Genomic DNA, 22768 nt, shown 5'->3' on the forward strand with positions numbered 1-22768 from the left:
GTGCAGGAGGGCCAGGGACCCGGGTGTCCTCTCCACGCCCGCTCACCTTTGCTCAGCTGCACTGGCATGCTCTCCGACTTCATCAGCCTCTGCTGCTGCTGCTGCTGCTGCTGCTGCTGCTGCTGGAGGTGGTGCCGGGGGGTGTCAGTGACGCTCCTGGCTGGAACCCCCACAGTGGATGGGGGGCCACTGATGCCGCCAGGAACCGGGCCACTCATGCTGCCTGGGGCCATTGCTGGAGAAATCAACTTTCTTCCAAAATTAATCAGGCTATTGGAGACCTTATTGATGTTCAGAGGAGCCCCTCGGGCGCTGGTCCTGGAAAAGAAAGTGGGAATTAAGCGGAGAACCTCTACTGACAGACTAACAGCCCTCACCCTCTTCCTGGGCCCGCTGAGGTCCCACGAGGTGAGAAGCAAAACCCAAATCACCTAATTCTTTAAAAATGTGGCTTCAAAACATCTCTTCCCCCTCGCTCACCCTTTAGCCCTCTGAGCAGAGCCCACCGCTGGCCAGCACCGCCAGGTCCTGGATCCAGATGTCTAACCCCCACACGCTGCCCCCCAGCTCCCGCCCAGGAGGTGAGAAGCACCTTAACCCTCCACAGAAACGGATGCTGCAATGTGAGGGGGCTGGACACGTGAGAACACGGGCGCTCAGAGCAGGGCACCTGGGAAACGGGTGAGAGTAGATTTCCCACCTGCCCTGATGCACTGGCCTCTGTGCACGACAGTGGGGAGACGCCGGCCTGGGGTGAGGTCTCCCCCATCTGGTTGTGCAGTGAGGCTGAGAATCTGAGGTTTTCTGGGCGGCTCAGGGCGGCCTCTCTAGTCCATCTCGGGCTGGAGGCTCGGCTGGAGTGATCAGCACCGTGGCATAGCACGTGTCCACGGAGCGCGCGGGCCGAGCGTCCAACAGGGACGTCCACCTGCGGTTACGTTCCAGGTGCTGAGGGGCTGGCTATCCCCGCAACCCCAAGTCCAGCAGAGCGACACCTGCCCAGGCCTTCACTGGCCTGCCCACCTGTGTGGTTCTGAGGTGCCACGATGTGTGCCAGGTCTTCTGGGCTAGGATATGACGTGTGGAGCCCCAGGTTATGGCAGAGTTCCTGCCAGCCTTGGAGGAGCCTGGGCTCGTCAGCCTGGCTACAGCTGGTGTCTTTGCCAGTCCAGCAGCTGGGTGCAGGCAGGACACCCCATCACAGGTGACTAGGGTAAAGAGACAGGCGCCCTGGCCTGAGATGTCCCAGGATGACCCACTCTGCGGAGGGTGCACTGCTTCAGATGTGACTGGGGGAGTGTGTGGGGAGTGGGGCCTCCAGTCAGAGGCGGTGCCCAGTGATCTGGGGACTGACCGGGCAGAAGCAGCATCCACAGGTGCCAGATCCAGAGAGTGTGGGCATGGCCTCAGGTGGAGCTGGACCTGAGGGTCCACACACATTTGTGTTTGTGTATGTGTATATGTACATATGGCTTTGCGTATACGGGTGTGGGTGTGTACATACGGGGTGTGTGCATATGTGGGGGGTGCATATGTGTATACATGTGAGCTCATATGGGTGTATACATGGGTGTAGGTGTGTACAGTATAAGTGTGCTGTACAGGAGTGTTGTGTAGGTTTGTATGTATGGGTATAGGTGTGTATGTGTGTATATGCGTGTGTATGGGGTGTGGGTGTGTATGGTGTAAGTTTGTGTGCGTAAGGGGGTAAGTGCGCGCATGTATGTGTATAGGTGTGTATGTATGAGTGTGTGTGTATGCGTGTTGGGGGCTGTGTGTACGGGGATGTGTGTGAGTATAGGTGTGTATGTATGTTGTGTATGTAAGGTTATACGTATGTATGTGTGTAGGTTTGTGTGTATATGAGTATATGTGTAAGGGTGTAAGTGTGTGCATGTATGTGTATAGGGTGTGTGCATGTGCTGGGGTATGTGCATACTGGGATGTGTGTGTGAGTATAGGTGTGTATGTGTGTACATGGTTGTGTGTATGGGTGTAGCGGTGTGTGTGTGTGTGTGTGTTGGGGTATGTGCATACTGGGATGTGTGTGTTAGTATAGGTGTGTATGAGTGTACATGGTTGTGTGTAAGGGTGTAGGGGTGTGTGTGTGTGTTGGGGTATGTGCATACTGGGATGTGTGTGTTAGTATAGGTGTGTATGTGTGTACATGGTTGTGTGTAAGGGTGTAGGGGTGTGTGTGTGTGTGTGTTGGGGTATGTGCATACCGGGATGTGTGTGTGTGAGTATAGGTGTTCGTGTGCAGGGTTGTGCATAAGGGTGAGTGTTCTACCAGTCACTGTTTCCAACTGTTAAATAATTCATTTAACATATATCAAGAAGAAATATTTTTCCAGATGATTCATAATCTTAACAATATCTCATGTTGTTCTGAAGGCCTATTATGACTATCAATTACTGTGGAAAGGAACCACGTGAGAGTAGCAAAGTTGGTATTTTTATTGTCTAATAATTAACAGCAGCTTATTTTCTCACAGCTTTTGTCCTCATGAAAGTGGGAAGTGAAAATCATGTCTGAGGTCTGGGTGACTGAGTGATTTGTGCTGGCTGAGCGTTCTAGGGTCACCTCTCCCTGGCTACGTGGCCCCACTCCCATAGCAGCGTCCTGCTCTCCAGGCCTTCCTGGACTCACAGACACAGCTCTAAACAGAGCTGGGCCATGTCTCCATGAGCAGAACCCGCGAGAAACTCAGACCTCACACTTCCTCCTTCCACGAAGTAGCCCCCTCTCACAGAACTAAAAGTATGGCAAGGGAGTTCAGAATTAGATTGTTTTGGAGTTTAAAACTGAAATCCAGTTTAATTAAAAAAAAAAAGACCTATAACTCAATGAATGAAACATGAATAAAATCAGTTTTCAAATAGTTATTTTTGCATCAAGTTTTATCTTTTGGGAGGATTGGCGATTTAATATCCTTCCAAAATTACTGAAAATAAATTTCATGATGGAGTTAGGACTCTAATACAGAGCAGAAGTGAACATGACTTGTTTTTCTTCTCCAACTGATGCAGGAGAGTCCCCACTCTGCAGAAGCACCACAGCTGGCTGCAGGCAGGCGCTCCCTCTATGTCCACACGTGGGCTGACAGGACAGGGACCACCAACTCTGGATCACGGGGTGCATTCACCCCGGCTCTGCACCCCACCCAGCAGCTGGCAAACCCCAGCTCCTTGTCAGTGACAGTGACAAGAAGAGCTGTTTGGATCCTCAAGTTGTTACATTTTAGCTCTCCTTGTCTGCAGGATTCATAATTCACAAATATGAAGAAGTTATAATGTTGTTACCCTTTTTTATAAACAAAAATGTACTAGTCAAATTCCCACATTGCCAGTTGTAAAATTTATATGTTGATAAAAGTACTGAGAAACTGCTAGAGCGTTATCAAGAGAATATGGATACTGTATCATCGTTACCACCGATCACCACTAAAAACATGCAGATCAAGCTCACGCCGGGCAATTTTTCATCTGAATAGCTCTTCAAAGGGGATGAACACTGCTTTTCTTCTTTGAATATATCTTTGTGTGTTTTTAGTGCTATTTTCCCTCATCTACTACCAATGGCTTTAGGAAGAATATTTTCCTTTCAGAAACCACCATTCAAGGCAACAAGAAAATGCCATTTCCAGGCTGTAAAGAACTGGAAACAATGTACTTCAACGAAAGCAAGCTGGCCACTGCAGCAGGGGGGGCCACTGCGGCAAGGGGGCCACTGCAGCAAGCTGGACACTGCAGTGAGCTGGACACTGTGGCAAGGGGGGCACTGCGGCAGGGGGACCACTGCAACACACTGGACACTGCAGCAAGGGGGCCACTGCAGCAAGCTGGACATTGCGGCAAACTGGACACTGCAGTAAGCTGGACACTGTGGCAGGGGGGCCACTGTGGCAAGCTGGACACTGTAGCAAGGGGCCACTGCGGCAAGGGGCCCACTGCGGCAAGCTGGACACTGTGTCTTTGTTTTAGAGACACCACAACGTGTAAGCTAATAATTTGACCCAAGTTAGCTAATTTAGATTTGAAATAGGAGTGGTAGGTATTTTGCAAATGAAACATTACACAACTTGCAACAGTTATTGGTGGTGATAAGTATTATTAAATCATGTGGGAAAATTAATGACACTTTACAGCCATTGGAGATCATGTGGAAACAGAACCGAGCTGGATTAGAAATGCAACGTGTAGAAATACAAGGCAAGTGGGACTTGGTGTTAACACCACACTGAGTAATAATGCAATGAGGCGCTAACTCTGGGTATTTGTTCTTTCACGAACAAGTCAGACCTGACACAACACCACTCTGTACCACAGGATGAAACACTGGTCCTGTAACATCTTTGCAATCCTGGCTACACTTGAGCCCACCGCTGCAGTCACTGTGTGGATCCATGCTGTTCACTGGCTTCCTCTTCACTGACACTTTGCCAAGTAGGACCCTTCCCCTCCAAGGTCCCTCCCAACACAGGTCCAAAGTATGTGAGGTGAAGTCCCACCAACCTCACTTCTAAAAAACATTCTTTTCCAAGACTGTTGGCATAGTAAATGTTCTCGGCAAAAACTCATCTGGTGACAAACTACTGTTAACAGCCTTTGAATTCTCTTCAGCAGATAACATAAAACACTGCCGTGCCCATCAACAAACGAATGTATAGAGAAACTGTGGTATATTCACACAATGGAATACTATGCTGCATTGAAAAACAAGGAACTCATGAATTATTATACAAAATGGGTGAGCCTGAAGGACATTATGCTGAGTGAGATACCTCAGTCACAAAAGGACAAATACTGCATAGTGCCACTGTTGTAAAACAGGACTGGGAGGGGGGAGACTGAGAAAGATGGGATAATTTATGTATACTGCATTGAAACTGATGAGGGAGAGAACTATTTAAAAGGGATATGTGATTAGGTATTTTTGTCATGATGAGAGTCCAGAATGAAGGCTGCATAGTGGAAATGGACCTGGGGGAGGGACTGTATAACAATGAAAGAAGAACGAACTGGAGGGGAGGAGTGGGCAGGGAGAAAAGTGCAATGAATGAATAGAAATCCAAAAATCTCTGTAAATTTTCATTAAAATTAATAATAATAATAATTAAACAAAAAACACTGGCTGTGATATCATTTTTTTTTATCATCAGTCTCTGGAATGGGTACAAATATGACTGTCCTGGAGTCAGTGGGCCAAGCAGCTGTCTTTTACACTTTTTAGCCGAAACTAGTGGGCATGTCCACTGTGGGATCATTTGCGGAAACATCTTAGTTACGATCCCATCAGTCTGGGAGGGTTTTGTTTTCATGAGTGACTTCGGTGAGAACTTCTACGCCCTGTTATTAAAAACAGTGCAATGATCTAGGAGAGATGTTTTGAAACTGTGGCGAGAACTTGCTTTGGGGCAACTTCATTTAGCAGGTGAAACCCTGGTGACAGGAACACTTCCTGAAGATCCGAGAGTGCCCTCGAACCACTGGCCTGTTTTGTTCCTGAGACGCTGGCCTGGTGGACGCTTGCTGCCCCTGGGCACCATCTGGCCTCTGCTCTCCCGTCTGACTCTCTCACTCACATGCCCGAGGGAGCTTCTAGGTCCCGCTGCCCCCTCATCAGCCAGGGCCAGGAACTGCTTTCTCTCAATATATTTCTCAAAGCTCTCTGTAAATCTTAAAACTCTAATTAAAAAGAACCCCACTGTACAAATTCTCTAAACCCCTTTTCCAGAACTAAATTCTTCAAACCATCTCGACTTGCTTCCTGTTTATTCTTTTAGGTCTGAAGTGAAGTGAACACGAGTTTTAAGGAGTTATCTGTATGGAATCAAGAAGCACTGTCCATGGATTCTCCTCTACATTTGACTTTATATTCTTTATCATTTTATTCCTAGGATTTCCACTCATCCTTTCCTTGCTTTTCCGGTGACAACCTTCTCAAGTTCTGCATTTGGATCTTCTCACAACAGTGCCAGCCACGCCTCTCCCTGTCCCATCTCCTCCACTGCCCAAACACTGTTTATTTCTGCTTTTCTCTTTGACCCCACAGTTACTTGGCGGTATTGTGTAATTTCAGATGATTGGATTTCTTTGTGTTGAAACATGGTTCTACTTAAAGTTTTCCTGACTACACATGGTCACCTACAAAGAAGATGGTGGAATGTTCTATTTCCAAAAAAGATTACAGAAATCACAAACTGAAAAATGGTATAAATCACAGGGGGGAAAATAGACTATTAACAACAACAACAGTGAAAACAGTGTCCCTGACAGCAGGCTCGAGCATTACCAACGATGGTGACAATGGCACAGGCACGGGCAGGTCTGCTGGCCCCTCATGGCAACAGGAGAACATTCCATGCTTCCACCAGTTACTCAGAAACACACACAGCTTATTCCAAGGAGTCAGCGTGCACGGGACGTCGCAGAGCTATGCGCTCTCCTGTCTCGTCGGGCTAAGCTCTGCCAGACCGCCCAGGGCGTGTAGAGGTCTGAGGTGGAAGTGGAGGGCGTGGGTGCTGGGTTACCATGAACCACATGCCGTGAAGGCTAGTGCCACTCACGGGCTCCTGGCCGAGCTGCGAGTCTGAGCTCCGGTTCCGGTCCTGCTCCGCACGCCCTACTGAGAGGAGCCACTGAGCCCTGCCTGGACTGCAGGCTCGCCGTCCCTAAAACACCAGGGCGACTCAGATGAAGCAAATGATGCGCTGAGTACTTTTAAAAAAGAGAAGAGTCCAGAACTTTGTGATTAAAGAAAAGAACACGTGTTAAGGATAACTACTAAAACATGTATGGGGACGCACGGGGGCAGGGCTGGGAGAGGAGGGGTGAGGATGGTCAGGGTGAAACTACAGGGCTGCACAGTTTGGTGGGTGAACTGACGGGGTGAAGGAAATGGGAAGGAGCCAGCGGGGACCTGAAAAGATTGGGTATCGATGGGGAAGGTCCAATGGTGATTGATTTTATAATGCATGGCAATGGCTGTATGAAACACAGTATGATTGAACAGTAGTGTGAAACACAACGTTTATGAACTTTGTGAGGAAACAAATTATTGTTGTTGTTGTTGTTATGTGCTGCCGAGTCTTTTGTGATTCATAGCAACCCTATGTACAACAGCCCTAAACTCTGCTCTATCTTGTGCCAATCGCACTGTCTCTGACACACCCATCCCGATTACCCCAGTCACTGAATCAGTCCACCTCATAGAGGGTCTTCCCCTCCTGCGCTGTCCCTCTACTCTACCCAGTATGATGTCCCTCTCCAAGGACCGGTTGGTCCCTCCTTACAACATGTCCAAAGTATGTCAGATGAAGCCCCAGAATCCTTGCCTCCAAGCAGCAGCCTAGGTTAACCCTCTCCAGGATGAATCGATTTGTTTCCTTGGCAGTCCAGGGTACATTCAATACTCTTCTCCAGCACCACAGCTCAAAGGCATCAATTCTCCTTCTATCCTCCCTAGACATTGTCCAACTCTGATGTACAACAGCAAACAAATACAAAAACAAAAAAGCAAACAGGGGAGACTGAGGAAAATGTACAACAGTGAATGGATGAAAAATCCAACCTTTCTGTAAACTTTCACTCAAATCACAATAATTTTTTTTTAAAAAAGAACACGTGTTTATGAGATGTTTGATGAAAGACAGTGAAGACACTTCATGTACCAGAAAAAAGAATAAACATGGATTTCAACAGGCTGCATGGGACCCCCACCAGCTACTCCACCAGAGACGGACGTAGTCTGGGAGCCCTTGACCCCTAACAGGAAGTATTACCCTGTCCATCAGTCTCACTGTGACCCGGAATGGGCTGGATGACCTTGGGGACACTGGCCCAGCTTCCTGGGGTATGCTGACCCCACCCGAACTCTGCCTAGGGGTCTGGGCACCCCACCACCATCTCCTCACACTGCTTCTCTTCTATCCTCTTTAACCCACTTACTAGCTCTGGCCTCGTCCCTGACCGTCTTCCCACTGAGTACCCTTCCTCTTTGACCAATCACCTCACTCTATGTGTACTTCCCTCCCTGCCCCCACACTAGAAACACATTCCCTGTTCTAAAATAATTTTAAGAACAAAGAAGAATTGGGAAAAGTAAACTAATATAATTAGAAAAGACATGATATTAATCAGCTTTTGGCTAGAAACAATATTTTCTCTGCAACATCCTATTCTATGGCTAACAATTTCCTTGTAATGGATGATGGGTCATTTATTCCTTCCAAGCTTAAGAGAAATGTAACAGATTGACGAAGCAGAAATAAAACAGTTGCAAAGATAAGTTTAACATCTAAATAACAATCATGATGTACTTAAAAAAATGCTCTAAGTTTTTCATTCTTTAATATCAGTTGGCTTCCAACTTTCCTAATTCTGTAACTTAGAAGTTGTGGGCATCAAGTTTTCTTCAGTGAAAAGATCCCTTTATCCAATCCTAATTTGCTTGCCAGATTGTGACGTTTCTGTCGTCTTTGAAAGTGAACTCACCGTGCATCTCAAAGGGCTCTGGATTTCTCAGGGGCCTTTAATAAAGCTGAAGGATGAAAGGTAGCTTGCTACTACTTATTCTTTCGGAATCCGAGTTTCAAGAGAAACATATGTTTCCTTTCAGCTACAAAGACAGCGATTCTTTCCTGCATGTCAAGGAATCGGTTTTTTTTTTGTTTTTTTTTTTTGTCAGTTGGTGGGAAGTTAAGAGACTAAAGCTTATTAGGAAGGAAATGGCCGGTACAGGAGCTGGTGGATGAAGCTGGACTGCGGGTCACCGAACTGAGTCTGGACACAGTTTAGAACTTTAGTTAACTGACCTACGAAAGATTACATTGTGCCCCTCAAACACACTGCAGTCCTAACCCTAACACTGACATGACCCAGCTGGGAAATGGGGTCTTTGAAGATTTTATAGGGTAGATTAACATAAGGTCCTGACTGGAGTACAACTCAAAACTCAAATGCATCATCTCTGCATCAAAATTGACTTATAAGTGGCGCTCCCTTGGGTTTCTGCTGCTGGACATTGCAAGGAAGTGGACTGCCCTTATTTGCCCTCAGAACCGGAGATGGATTCAAATCCCAGAGTCAGAGGCCCAACTCCTCACCGAGCCGGGCACCAGGGCCCATACCCGGAGCAGAGTGGTCTGAATCCTGGACGACTGGGGTCCTTATGAAAAAGATGATGCACCAAGAAGGACGGATGAGGGGCACATGCAGGTCATGGTGAACAGGGTCATTGCCACAAAGATACACCAAGAAGGACGGATGAGGGGCACATGCCAGTCACGGGGCACGGGGTCACTGCTGTCACGGGAAGCCGGAGAGGCATGAGGACTCTCTCCACCCCTCAGGAACCCCAGTGGGCAGCACTCTGATCTCAGACTCTGAGCTGGCAAACAATACACTGGGGTTTTCATAAGCCACCGAGTTTGTGGTCTTGTCTCATGTCAGCCCTGGGAAACAAATACATTATCACAACAAATAATAAACACATGCGCGTTAATCACGGTACACACAACTATTACGTACACTATCTCAGGCTTATCTTTGGGAATAAATACTGAGGTTTCCATTTCCAGGGTTATGGCTGTGGTTAGGGTTACGGTTAGGGTTTGGGTTTCTTTTCTGGCCTTATGCCCCTGGAGAACATGGTTGACAGCTGAGGAGCATTTGGGGTTAGGGAATTCTCCTATAAGCGGAACATAACAGAACAGGGGAGGATATAATTTGATGATGCCCTTAAGTCTGGAACCTTTACCCTTTTAATCTCTCCTCACTTTGAGAAGCACTATATAACTACACAACTAAAAAAAAATAAAAAAATATCTGCAGCTAAAAATGTTTTAAGAATCAACTGTTGGAAGTTTGAAAGCAGGAGTATGGGAGCCAATAAGGTAAAAAGAAACATGTGAGCCCAAAAAAGGAAACAGTGATATTTTTAGGAGACAAGCAGGGAAGGGGGCAGGTTGGATGCAGGAGGAAAAAGAAAAGCAACAGGAGGACTTTATTTTCTCTTAATAAAAACCCTCAGAGACTTGTGCGAAACACCTCTGATAGGGGTTAAAGTGGGCGGTGCTCTTGAGCTGACCAGCCCTCGTGCTGGCTGCACGAGACACCGCGTGCCGTAAACTCGTCGAGTTTTGGAAATACAACTTTCTTTTGAGGTGCCTCTGGGTGAACGTGGAATTCTAGCCTTTGGTTAACACTGGATCATGTTAAGCATTTGCTGAGCTCAGGGCAGAAAACTCAAGTGAATGAAGAGATTGCCCAAGTTCCTGGATGACGCAATTCAGTAATGCCAACATACCGGTTGTTTCCAAACTGGTCTCTAAATTTAATATAGTTCCAATAAAAATGCCAATCTTTTCATAATACTTGATAAGCTGACTTTAAAATCTGTATGAAAATAACAAAGAATCTAAAACGCTCAAAGAAATAAAGAAGACAGAGGAGGGCTTTAGACTCCCAACCATCAAGACCGGCTGTGAACTGCATCACGCCAGCACAGTGAGGGGTGAAAGAGCCCCTACACGGGAGAGGGACCACGTTCCACAGACTCCCACACACGTAGTCGGTTGAGTTCTAACCAAGGTCAAGAGCCAGGACAGACTGCTGAAGAGACGCAGACAGCCTTCTGGACTGTGGCTGTATTGTGTACACACTGCTCTGACGCACCAGAGTGCATATTTAGGACACATGTATTATAAGGAAATGGCTGCACATTTCAAAGGAAAACATTTCTCTACCTTGGACTAGATACAGGACTGTTGTTATGTGCTGTCGAGTCATCTGCAACTCATAGCGACCCTACGTACAACAGCCCTAAACTCTGCTCTGTCCTGTACCAATCACACTGTCTCAGACACTCCCATCCTGATTACCCCAGTCACTGAATCAATCCACCTCATAGAGGGTCTTCCCCTCCTGTGCTGTCCCTCCACCCTCCCAAACATGACGTCCCCCTCCAAGGACTGGTCTCTCCTCACAACATGTCCAAATATGTCAGACAAAGCTTCAATATCCTTGCCTCCAAGAAGCAGCCTTTTCTCACCCTCTCTAGGATGATTCTGTTTGTTCTCCTGGCAGTCCATGGTATATTCAATACTATTCTTCAGCACCAAAGCTCAAAGGCATCAACTCTTCTTCTAACCCAACTCTAGTCTTATCCAGCTCTCTGATGCATAGTAAGTAATTACAAAGACTATGGCTTATATCAGGTGCACCTTAGTCTCCAGACTGACATCATTGCTCCTCAGTACTTTGGAGAGGTCTCTGACAGCAGATTTTCCCAATGCAATTTGTCTTTTAATTTCCTGGCAGCTGGTACCAAGACTGTTGATTGTAGAGCCAAACAAATTACAGCTGTAACAATCTTAATCTCTTCACCATCCATAAAGATGCTGCCAATTGGCCCAGTGGTGAGAATCTCTGATTTCTTGATGTTGAGCTTCGATCCCTATTAAAGGCTGAAGTCCTTGACCTTCTGCAAACAAAACCGTGTCATCTACATAATGCAGATTGTTGAGTCTTCCTCCAGTCCTGATGCCACATTTGTCATCACGGAGCCCAGCAGCCTCCGAGATAATTTGTTCTGCATACAGATTGTAAAGGTGTGGAGATAGGACACATCCCTGGCATACACTCTTCCCAACTTTGAACCATGCAGTGTTGAGGAGCTGAACAGAAGATTTCAAAGGGCAGTGCGGGAAGACAAAGTCAAGTATTGAAATGTGCCAAGAGCTGAAGTCAGAAAACTTGCTCAGCTGAAGGAACTGAAGAACAAATTCAAGCCTCAAGTTGTAATAATTAAGGATGCTTCGGGCAGAATAGTGAATCATCCAAGAAGCATTAAAAGAAGATGGAAGGAGTATACAGAGTCACTGTACCAAAAGTAATTTGCTGACACAGAAGATTTCATGAAACAACATATGAACAAGAGCCTGTGGTGATGAAGGAAGAAGTTCAAGCTGCTCTGAAAGAATTGGCAAAAAACAAGGCCCCAGGAATCGATGGCAAATCAATTGACATATTTCAACAAACAGCTGCTGGACTGGATGTGCTCACCAAGTTGTGCCAAGAAATCTGTAGGACAACCACCTGGCCAACTAAGTGGAAGAGTTCTAGATTTTTTTTCTCATTCCCAAGAAAGGTGACCCTAGAGAGTGCAGAAATTATCAAACAATATCATTTATATCACATGCAAGCAAGATTCTGCTGAAAATTATACAAAAATGATCGGAACAGCACATCAACAGAGAAATGCCAGAGTGCAGGCTGGGTTTAGAAGAGGCCATGGTACAAAGAGTATTAAAGGTAATGTTAGATGGCTCTTGGCTGAAAGCAGAGAGGCCCAGAGGAATGTCTATCTGCTTTTTATTGATTATGCAAAGGTACTGGTATGGATTATAACAAACTGTGGCTGACTCAAGAAGAGCGGGAATCCCAGAACACTTGATCGTGCTAATGAGAAACCTGTACTTGGACCAAGGACAGTGTTACCGTTTTATACAAATAGATTAGAATCAACAACTCTCTCTCAAGTGACAGAAAAGGCATTTCAGACATAATTGTGTTGATCACACCGGTTCACAGTTACTTGAGCTCAAAGGTAGCACACAATTCTACGAGTACAGATGTCGGCATCTGTGGACAAGCCAGTTAGCCAGGTAATGACCTGGAGGAAGGCGCCCCAGTGGTGGAGCGGGTTTCGTTTTGGGCAGCTGATCTAACAGTCAGTGGTTCGAGCCTGTCAGCTGGTCTGAAGAAGAGAGAAGAGGTTGTGAGCTCCTGCAGGATTTAAGGCTCCAGAAACCCAGATGAAGGGTCACCTGGAGACAGTGTGGACACTGAGGACGCGGAGCGCGGTTTGAGCTCTGATGAACACGGGCCCCTCGGGGTCAGGCCGGCATTCCTAGCACATACTTTCTTTTTTTCTTTTATTTTAAATTTTTTTAAAAATTTTATTATTTTCTGTGTGTGTGTGTGTGTGTGTGTGTGTGTGTGCGCGCGCGCGTGCGCGCGTACGGTCAAACTGGATCTGACTGGTACAGGAGGAGATGGCCCCTCCTTCTCCGGCAGAGCATCTGATGGATTCGAACCACACATCTCTGGGATTGCAGTGCAGCTTCTTGCCACTAGGCCACCAGAGCTCCCCAGCACATACTTTCTTGACCGTTATTTTAGCAATAACATACTGTTGGAAAATACATAGCCATTATGTTAGTACGTAGCATAAAGCCTACTTTAAAACAAAAATAACCCTCTGACTTATTGACTATATATGAACTGAAATGACTCAGGATAATTTTATAAAGCCTTTAGGTGTCCAGATGCTCTTCATTTATTCAGTCATCTTGAGTACTAGGAAGGCCAAGAAGGTGCCAGGCACTGGGAACGGACATTTCTTAGTTGCGACCCTGCCATCCAGGGGTGTCCAGACGCAGACAAGGGATCACTTGAGGAATGTGCCTTGCTCTTCAAGTGATGCTAAGAGCATCTATATTTTCCACCAGCATCGGAATTCCTTTTCCGTGTCTGTACTGAGGAAACAGCAATGAGATGGGAAGACCTCCCCGAGCTCATGTTCTAGCAGAAGATGAGAGCTGGAGGGACGCCCCTGCCCCCAAGGAACCTCCACTTTCTCAGGACCCTGCTCAGCTCAGGTTCTCAGGTCCTCATCTGAGGAAGACCTGACCCCCACGGGAAAGGAGCATAGTCAGGTTGGACCAACTTGTGGTGAAAATGGGTCTTCGACCTTTTCCTGGCCAATCCCAGCTGAGGAGTGTGAGGGACATTTTCACAGCTCATGGAAACCTCTTCACCAGAATTTTGTTTCTGGGGGGGGGGGCTGCCTGGCTCCCTTCTGATTGCATGTGAGGACCCTAACAAGAGGCCTTCTGCAAAAGTCTGTGGGCCAGATTGAGAATTCTTGAATCTTCCATTGTGAAGATCAATGACATTAAGAGGAACGATGTGGCAGAGAAAGCTGGGAAGGCGGCCACAGCAGATGCTACTGGTCACCTGCTGGGCAGAGATGCAGGGAACTGAGTGTAGGTATCCTTCATCTCCATCAAGGCCGACCTTCACCAAAGGAGCTACTGAATTTGGGTGACATGAAACGATTTAAGGAAGAGAAAAGATCCACTGCTATGGCGCCTTTAAGAAGACACCACTAGATAAAGTGTCACGTGCTCTGGAGGTACTGCTGACCGCCCGGGTGTCCTGTGTATCACACCCTCAGGGCAAAGATTCTGCATGAATCTTCAAATCAGAAAGTACAAGCCCTGAAGTGAAGGAGGAATGAAGCGAGTCTGTGGTCTAAATGGTAAATGTAATTAATGTCATTGAAATGTTCATTTAAAAATCTGTTTATTTCACATGTGTGTGTATATACACACACATACACTCTCCTGATACACACAGATAAACATATCTTCCCAACAGGAGAGCGACTTTAACAACTATGACACTCTCTCCTGTGACTACTCAGTTGGCATTTTAATAGTCAGAGAGTCTTAAATAAATGAGATGGGTCTTTCCAAAGATTGGTCACAATTTAGATTTTTATTTTTTTTTATAGCAGCAATTTCTGGTTATTTAAGGACAAAATTGGAATAAAATTTAAGTGTTAAATTGTCATTCTGAGCTCAAAAGTTGAATGAATAAGAAAATGTCATTTCCCCCTTTTAAAAAGAAATTTGCAAGCAAGTGAAATCAGAGCACAGTGAATATTATCCACACGCGTAATGGAAAATCTATCACCAAAATACCTAGGCACTTGCTCTAAAAGACTTAATTATAGCAATCCATGGGAAAGCAGAGGAGGGAAATCAGGCTTGATTTCTGGAGATATTCTTATCCACGAAATCACAAGCCGTCTCTGCATCCTCTTCCCCCCGGCCCTTATTTGGCAATGCAACACAAACAGACGTCCAAGGCCATGGATGGAGCAGGTGGTTGAAGTCCAATGCCATGGAGACAGCAGCCATCACAAGTTCAATGCCATGGAGACAGCAGGTATCAGAAGTTCAATGCTTTGGACAGAGCAGGTGTTGGCTCCCAGCTCTGCAGCTCTTAGCCCCCTGGCTAGCTTCTGTTTAACCTCTGCCTCCTTATCACTTCCGGGGGTTCCCGCACGAGTGTGTGTGGGTGTGCATGGATACAGAGACTATTTCTGCACGTTCGGGATGCACATGTGATGTGCCCACTGCACAAAGGAAGCATGAGGGGTTTGTCGCTGGTAAAAAATACAAGGTGCCCAGTATGTGTGTACAACATGGCGCACGGGCGCACCTGAACACGCATCTACATCTTCCTGTATCTATTGCTCTACACATCCTTTCTGGATCTTTCACTTGTTACTACTACGCAGCGACAGCCCCAATGTTCCAACTCTTTAATAAATTCCCAACCGCTCAGGAAGCAGTGAGGGCCCTGGTGGTGCAGGGTGTTACGCGCTGGGCTGTGGGCCACTCACTGCTTTGCAGGAAGAAGGCTGCGGAGCACCTGCTAGGCTTGGCTCCGGTCACAGAACCATCAGCGTTATCACTGTCATGGAGAGAAGGGTGTGCGGAGGGGGTGTTGGTAACACGGTGGTGGGTACGGAGCATCAGGGGTTCAGCTTGGGCAGTGCTGACCTCAGGTGGACGGGGAACACCTAGGTGTGGATACTGAGCAAGGAGAGATAGCTGGGCCCCAGTGTGGGGTTTAAGGGGAAGAGCTCAGACAGATGTGTAAGACCAGGGTTATCTGCCATACATAAGGAGCCCTGGTAGCATAATGCACGTGGTGCCAGCCTGCTAGCCAAAAGGTTGACTGTACGAGTCCACTCCGTGCTCCATGGCTATCCAGCAAAGATTTACAGCCTCAGAAAGCGGACGAGGGTCTCCAGGAGTTGGAATCAGGCTGACGGCGGTGTGGGGCTGGAGATGCTTGTTAAAGCCGGGAGCCTGGGGGTGACTCAAGGCAAAGCATCTGAAAAAGGAAAGGAGCTGGCAGTGCTCCGTCATTCAGAGAGGAAGGGGTCCCTCGGAGCCGCACATGAGATGGAACGGCCACAGGGCAGGCCCCTCGATCTCTGCAGATTCCATGAAGTCTCTACGTAGTAATGATACTACACTTCGTCAGCCACAGCAACTGTGTCCCCACGTTCTCTTGGTCCTGGGGTTCAGTTCACTTGTGTTCAACACATTTACACAATCTATCTGTTGTGTGGGAAATCCCACAAGTCACTGTCTTGCGGTTTCTTCTGTTCTTTGAAGGTTAGAAAGGTCTGAATTACCTAGAAGTCAGACAGACATTTCTATTTTACTCTCAGGTTGAGCTGTTTGACTCACTGGTTGACCTGAGCTTATCTTGGTGGATGGTGCTGCTGCACTTTGGTATTTTCTTTTTTTATATATTTTTTATTTTATTAATCCCCCCCCTCCCCCGTGTACAGAGCTGACAGGTACAGGACGAGACTGCACCTCTATCCTTCTCCAGCAGAGCATCTGGTGGATTTGAACCTCGTACCTCTGGGATTGCAGTGCAGCTTCTTGCCACTAGGCCACCAGAGCTCCCACACATTGGTATTTTCTAAGACGACCTGGAGTCCCAGCACCACACATCCATTCTTCCCATCCTCGCTGGTCTGTATGCCTTCTTCTTTACACAACACATTACAGTTGGTTCCCTTTCCAGTTTAAGATTTTGTTATTGCAACAAAGACAATTTAAAGAGATTTTCCTTCTAATCTGCAGAGATGAGTCCAAAGTACTTACTAATATTTATGTAAAAAAGAATCACCAAAAACACCAACCCCAAAACAACCAACCAACCAACCAACCAACCCACAACCAAAAAATCCCACAGAAAACCAAAATAAAATCCCCCAAATAATCACCATTTTATGGTAGGAAAACTCAGAGAGCCACAAAAGTAAACAGAACAGAGATTAAAAAAGAAAAGTAGAAATGAAATGATACTAAACTTTCCTTTTCTTTGGGGAAAAAAATCAGATGCTGATAAAAGGTAGAGGACAGTCCCCACGTACAAAGCGGCGTGTGCCTTCCCAGCTCCAGGCAGTGGTCATGGGTGGATCCCATGAAGCCCTTGCTGGCGGGAGGTGCACAGTCTAGCGGGGAGCCCGGGAAAGGAGGCTTGTCTTGGTGAGCTAGTGCAGGACCTTGCACGAGAAGGCAGGAAGGCTGGGCAGTGAGAAGCCGCAAATGCCCAGCAGAACCACCCAACCAGCAGACCATGGGGAATGGCCATTGGAGATGACAGAGAGCAGGCCCATTGGTGAGAAGGCATGGGAAGCGGGGTACAGGAGGGAGGAGTGAAGCGTGGGCCCCCAGCAGATGAGGAGCAGAGTCTCGGGGCCGACAGCTCGCAGCCTGCAGAGTGGATCCCACCCCACACAGCCCTGCTGGACAGCGGGGAAATGCCCTCCCCCAGGGTTTCTGAGGCTATCACCTTCATGGGAAATGACTGCCACATCGTCCTCCCCCAGGAGGAGCTGCAGGTTTGAACTGAAGACCTTTAGTTACCACCATGCCACCCAGCGCTCCACGGGAGTGGAGACAGGAGAGACTGAAAGGAGAATGGCGCAAAGAGGAGGGTCGGGTCACGAGGGGACGGCACTGCAGAGCGAAGGGAGGCATTCCGAGTGGGGCTGAGGGTGTGGGGTGGGCGCACGATGGGACCCACTGTAGACACATCCCTCTGGGTGCTGTGGGCAGAGGGAGGGAAGAACAGGAAGAAGCTGCTTAGGAGGATGTTCTACGGAGGAAAAGCCTAGTGTACCTTGCTCTTTGAAAGACACCAAGCTAAGTGTGGACAATATGCAGGAAGCAGGAGCCCACTTCAAGGGTCCTGAGGTCAGGCTGGGCCATTTGCTCGTTGGCCATCTCCTGTGTCTAGAGTAACGAGACGTGCCTCTCCATCAGTATTTGCTGAAGTAAATGAAAGAAGAGGCTAGAGGGAACTGTGTTATATTTACGATACAAGAGTCAGAAGAAATAAACAAACAGGAGAACGCTGGGGCGAAGTCTCGTGGGCCCAGGGTCCTGGCTCATAACTACACGGCAAATAAGGAAACAGGCCTCAGATTTCAGTTGAGAAGGGCTCACTTGACAACGACACCACACTAATGCGGGTTCACAACGCAAAGTTACCTCCAGCTACCTTCCTGTAGACTCCTCCCAGCCCTCAGACCACCACGCGCACACCCAGGTTGTCTTCTTTGCTCCCGACACCCATGGAGCGCTGCACAGAGGTGCCCCACTGGTGTGCAGCCCGCCTGCTGGGTCCGGGGACAGCACACGTGGCTCTGGCAGAACGCTGAGGGGAGGAAACTCGGACAACTTGGCAGTATTTATCATCACCAGCGCGTCTGTCTTCCAGAGTAAACTTTAAAATTACATTCTAATTTGAGACGGTTCTGCTTTGACAAGTTAACTCTTGAGACATCTGAGTGCAGTATTATGAAGGAACACAACTGTTCATCAACCCTTTATGCCAATGTTAATTCCTTTAAAAAGTAGGATTTTAATGTTTTTTTATTCCTACAGTGACCCTTAAAATTTCTATGTATATAATCACAAATGCACTCACAAGATGCATTTATAAGCTTATTGTGTAGTTCTAAAGACAGTTGGGAAACCCAATTTTAATTTTGTTACTGAAATAATTCAAAAATATATTATAGAACTGCCTCTTTTCAATCAGCAGCAAGAATCTAGAAAGAGATTATACAAGTAGGCACAATTTATTCGAGTTTATTAGTGTTAGAAAAATGAAGTTGTCTAACTTCAAACTGTAACAAGTGTGCATGTATATATATTTAATTTTTCATTTTACCACAGTCGTCAATGTATATCATTTTCTTACGCCTTTAAATGAAACTTGGAAGATAATTATTTAACAAAGGTTCATTACGTGTATTAAATTGACATGATAAAATCTGTAAAATGGCTTTCTGTGAGTGAGTCCAATTTCCCGACAGCCCCTGAGAATAGTCTTGTGATTCACACCATGAAGGAAAGGTGACTTACCGGCTCTTATTCATGAGGTCTGCCCCCCTGGCTTTGTAATAATCCAAATTTTGGTGGAATTGATAAGTCACTGGTCTTGGATTTCTCTAAAGAAAAAAAAAACACAAACAAACCAACCACAAAATAAGATAAACTGCATAAGCTGTGTAAATTATACAATCATACCGGAAAAGGACAGAAATTATAATTTTTTAATTCCTCTAGGAAAAAACCATGTGTAATAATAAAGCCTAATTATGAGTGTGCTTGGGATTTTACTGCTATTGTTTTGAGTTTTGCCTTAACAAAACTTAGTCCCAATGAAATAGCTGTTCACGTAGAGTAGATATTTTTGACGACTGTAAATGACCTTATAAAACATAATTCACTATGAAACGACAAGATTATATGAGGCATGACTAAGAGATACAATGTGTAAAGGAAGTGGCATTTTTGAGGAAGAGTCAAGTAAACCCAAGTTTTTAAGAACAAAACGTCCACTAGGTGGCAAACTGAGCCTTTTTCTCCTAAAATTAAGAAGTTATTTCAAAATTCAACAATTCTTTTAAAGTTAACAATTTCTGTTATGTATTCTTACTTATGAGTTTAATAAGTACCCAAAATATGCCAAGTTCTAGAAATATTAGCAAAGTGATCATAACAGTATAAAGCAAACAGGCCAGCACACATTTGAATAAAAATCAATCATAATGCTGTCTTATCTGACATCTAACATTATTTAGAAACACTGAAAAATGCCCTTGGATCACTAAGTGGAGAGCATTTATTTAAATGTGTCAGAGTCCACTATTTAAAGGTATCAAGTTCATTACAGACAAAAAGAAATTAAGCAAATATACTCTGAATTATTAAGATATAAGCACATTAGTAGCACAGCTCGATGAACACTGTTGTCTCTCAACTGTTAAATGACATCTATGTTGCAGAAAATAGCTGGATTAAAAACCCTATAAACATATTCCAGTGTTCACTTCGGCATGTAACTCAAGTTAATAAGCAGGAGTTTGACCCAGAACAACCCATGACCTTGGAGAGTTCTAAGGAGACCCAGGAAGGCTGTGTTAATTTATCTTGAAGCCAAATACAAACATGCTTTGGTATCACACCTTGCACACCTAACCCCGAAGCCCTGATACACTTGCAGATGCAGGGCTACGGAATTCATCAAGCTAACAAGTCGCATCTTAACGGTCATGACGACCCTTTTTTTTTTTCTACTGAAAAGAGAGTATTGACCCAGCTCAGCCCTCTCATATCCATTCCGGGCCAGCCCTCATCATCTGACAAAAATGACAATTACAACTCTCCAACAAGGCAACAGGAGTGGGCCTGAAGAAGGCAGGCTGCTGGCATGGCTGCACCTGTATGACGTCTCCCAGTGAGCTTCTCCCTCTCCAGCAACGACCAGAGGTTCCTCCGTGAGGCTGACTGACAACCTTGACCCCTGGCTAAAGGGAAAATAAAGCCAAGGTCATGGCCACTGGCACACTGCCAGAGTGCTCAGGATTTATTTTAAAAATTAACTTCTGAAAGTCCATCATTTGTGATCAATTCTACCCTTTATTCCTGGTACTTGGAAATACATTTCATTTTTGCTAATATAAGGAGCTTTCCCTCTCTGACTTCTAACAAACTAACAAAGGATTATGTTACAGTTTGCTACAAAACAAGGAAAGAAACAATAAATTAAAATGAAAGAAGAGATTACACAGAATACTTTTTGGAAACATCTTTATAAAGAAATGGCAGGCAATTGCAGAGCTGACCTGCTGGAGCACTTAAAGCTGTTATTAGGAAGATGATCGACCTTGAACTTGTGAATGAGACCCCAGCACTGCTTCCAGTGCGGCCTATTTCAATTCCTGTGAGACTTCAGGGTGTCAAAGGGGAGGTAGTTTAAAGTACTATTGTAGGGGAGGGGAAATGAAGACAGCATGCTGAAAATCACCACTCGAAATATAAGAAACGAGAATCAGGGGTTATGCCTGAGAAGTTTCCCAAAGAGAGTTTGCTGTCTGAAATACAACGGTCCCGAAGGAAATACAACATGGGAAAACCAAGGCAAACCTCATGTAAAATTAAAACATGTTTAACAGCTAAATTTAAAAAGAGGAAAAAATATGAGTAAAATAAAATGTAGTCTTTTATTTAACTCATTAGATCCAGAAGATTATAATTCTTAACATGTATTCAGTATAAAAAAATATTAAGACATTTTACTGTTCCCTTGGTGTGTATTTTACACTGACCACATCTCAATTCAGACTGCCGGAGTTTGAGTGCTGAGCAGTCACGTGGGGCTCGCGGCTACTTTAAACTCACTCAGGGTTCAGGACTAGACATCCGGCGAAGGCTCAGGCCCTCTATCTGTTACGATTTCCAATGTAACACAGTTCTTCTCTTTTAATTACGTTCATTTTGTGTCTTCTGAATAAAGTTTTAAGAAGTCAGGTGATTCTTGAAAATGCCTTATCAAATGAATTTAAAAACTCCCAACTCAACCCAAATGAACAAAGGCTCAGCTAACTGTTAGAAATTAGTATCGAACCGTGGGTCAGCATGTAAACAGACGGACAGGTGGAGTATGCACCAAAATGTTCACAGCTTCCTTAGAGGAAAGAGAGTGGGTGCTCAGAATTCTAGCTCGACGTAAAGTATCTTTCAAAGAAAATTTTGTATAAGTAAAACAATTCTGATCCTTAATCTCTAAATATCTGTAATTCTAAAATATAAGTGCCACTAGAATTCCAGCTATCTAAAAGCTCCATGTGAGAAAGACTGGACCTCACGCAAGTATGTCTCACTTCTGCCTACCATGTGACGTCTAAACTTTAGAATCTGGATTCACCTGGCTGAAACAAGTGACAATCATTTTAACCACATTTTCATAAAGTTAGGATTCTAAGTATTACATAAGCTTCTCCCCTGCACAAAGGACATTTAAGGCAAATGCCACTGTTTTGGTGGATTTCCCAAGTTTCACTTCACCACTCCATGATGAAGTAGCTGGGGGGCTTCTCGGAGCGTGAGGACTGTTTCACAGTAATGCACAATGGACGCTGGCATTGATTTCATGCACATAGGGACAGAGGGACAGGATGGAGCAAGTGTCCTTTCCAAAGAGGACACACCAGAACCAAACAAGGACGAATCCAGGCTCAACTTTTGACTCTCAAATGGTTTTGCTTATTTATTAGGATCACAAATCAACTTAAAATAATGGTTATGTCACAGTGATCAGCGTAAGAGATAAGCCTGATTGAGGTCTCTCAACTGTAGCTAACTTTCTCCATTTCTATGGTCTCTATTTAAGACTTATTCTCCAATAAGCTCCTCCTTAATACAATTTCAGTCAAAACACACTCTCAAAATGAGCATGACCTCTGCTGGTGAACAGCTCAGCTCTCCACCTGAGAGAGAAACCTGGAAGCCAGCGCAGGACCCTCCTTCCTTGCCTCTCCTCACGGCAGGGCACCGCCATTTCCGCCCGCTCCTGACTCACTGTGCTGGGTAGCACGGAAGCGATTAAACGCTAACGCACATGAAATACAGCAATCACAAGGTGGGCACACAGCAACATCGCTTGTCTGTCTGAGTGCGTGAAGTAAAAAATCCTTCAGCACCGCTGTTCATGACAAGAAAATTTTTGGACCCCTGACTCTTCCACCTCAACTGAGGAAGGAGGCTGCTGCCTTGTGTTCGGGTTTTGTGGTGGAAACCCAAGAAGAAAA

General features: G+C 45.7%; 1 protein-coding gene across 1 annotated transcript in view; it reads right to left on the bottom strand.

The window, feature by feature from the left end:
• TBC1D5 (TBC1 domain family, member 5) overlaps window positions 1–22768 on the bottom strand; it is a 303171-nt gene that overhangs the window by 60150 nt on the left and 220253 nt on the right. The window contains exons 14-15 of the mRNA XM_006883338.1: window positions 19038–19123; window positions 47–318 (exon numbers count right to left, since the gene is read on the bottom strand). Coding sequence (XP_006883400.1) covers window positions 47–318; window positions 19038–19123 — 358 coding nt within the window. The remainder of the gene's footprint in view (window positions 1–46; window positions 319–19037; window positions 19124–22768) is intronic.

The sequence above is a fragment of the Elephantulus edwardii genome, unplaced genomic scaffold (assembly GCF_000299155.1).
Source record: "Elephantulus edwardii isolate Elephantulus edwardi_28Jun2011 unplaced genomic scaffold, EleEdw1.0 scaffold00027, whole genome shotgun sequence".
NCBI classification, from domain to species: Eukaryota; Metazoa; Chordata; class Mammalia; order Macroscelidea; family Macroscelididae; genus Elephantulus; species Elephantulus edwardii.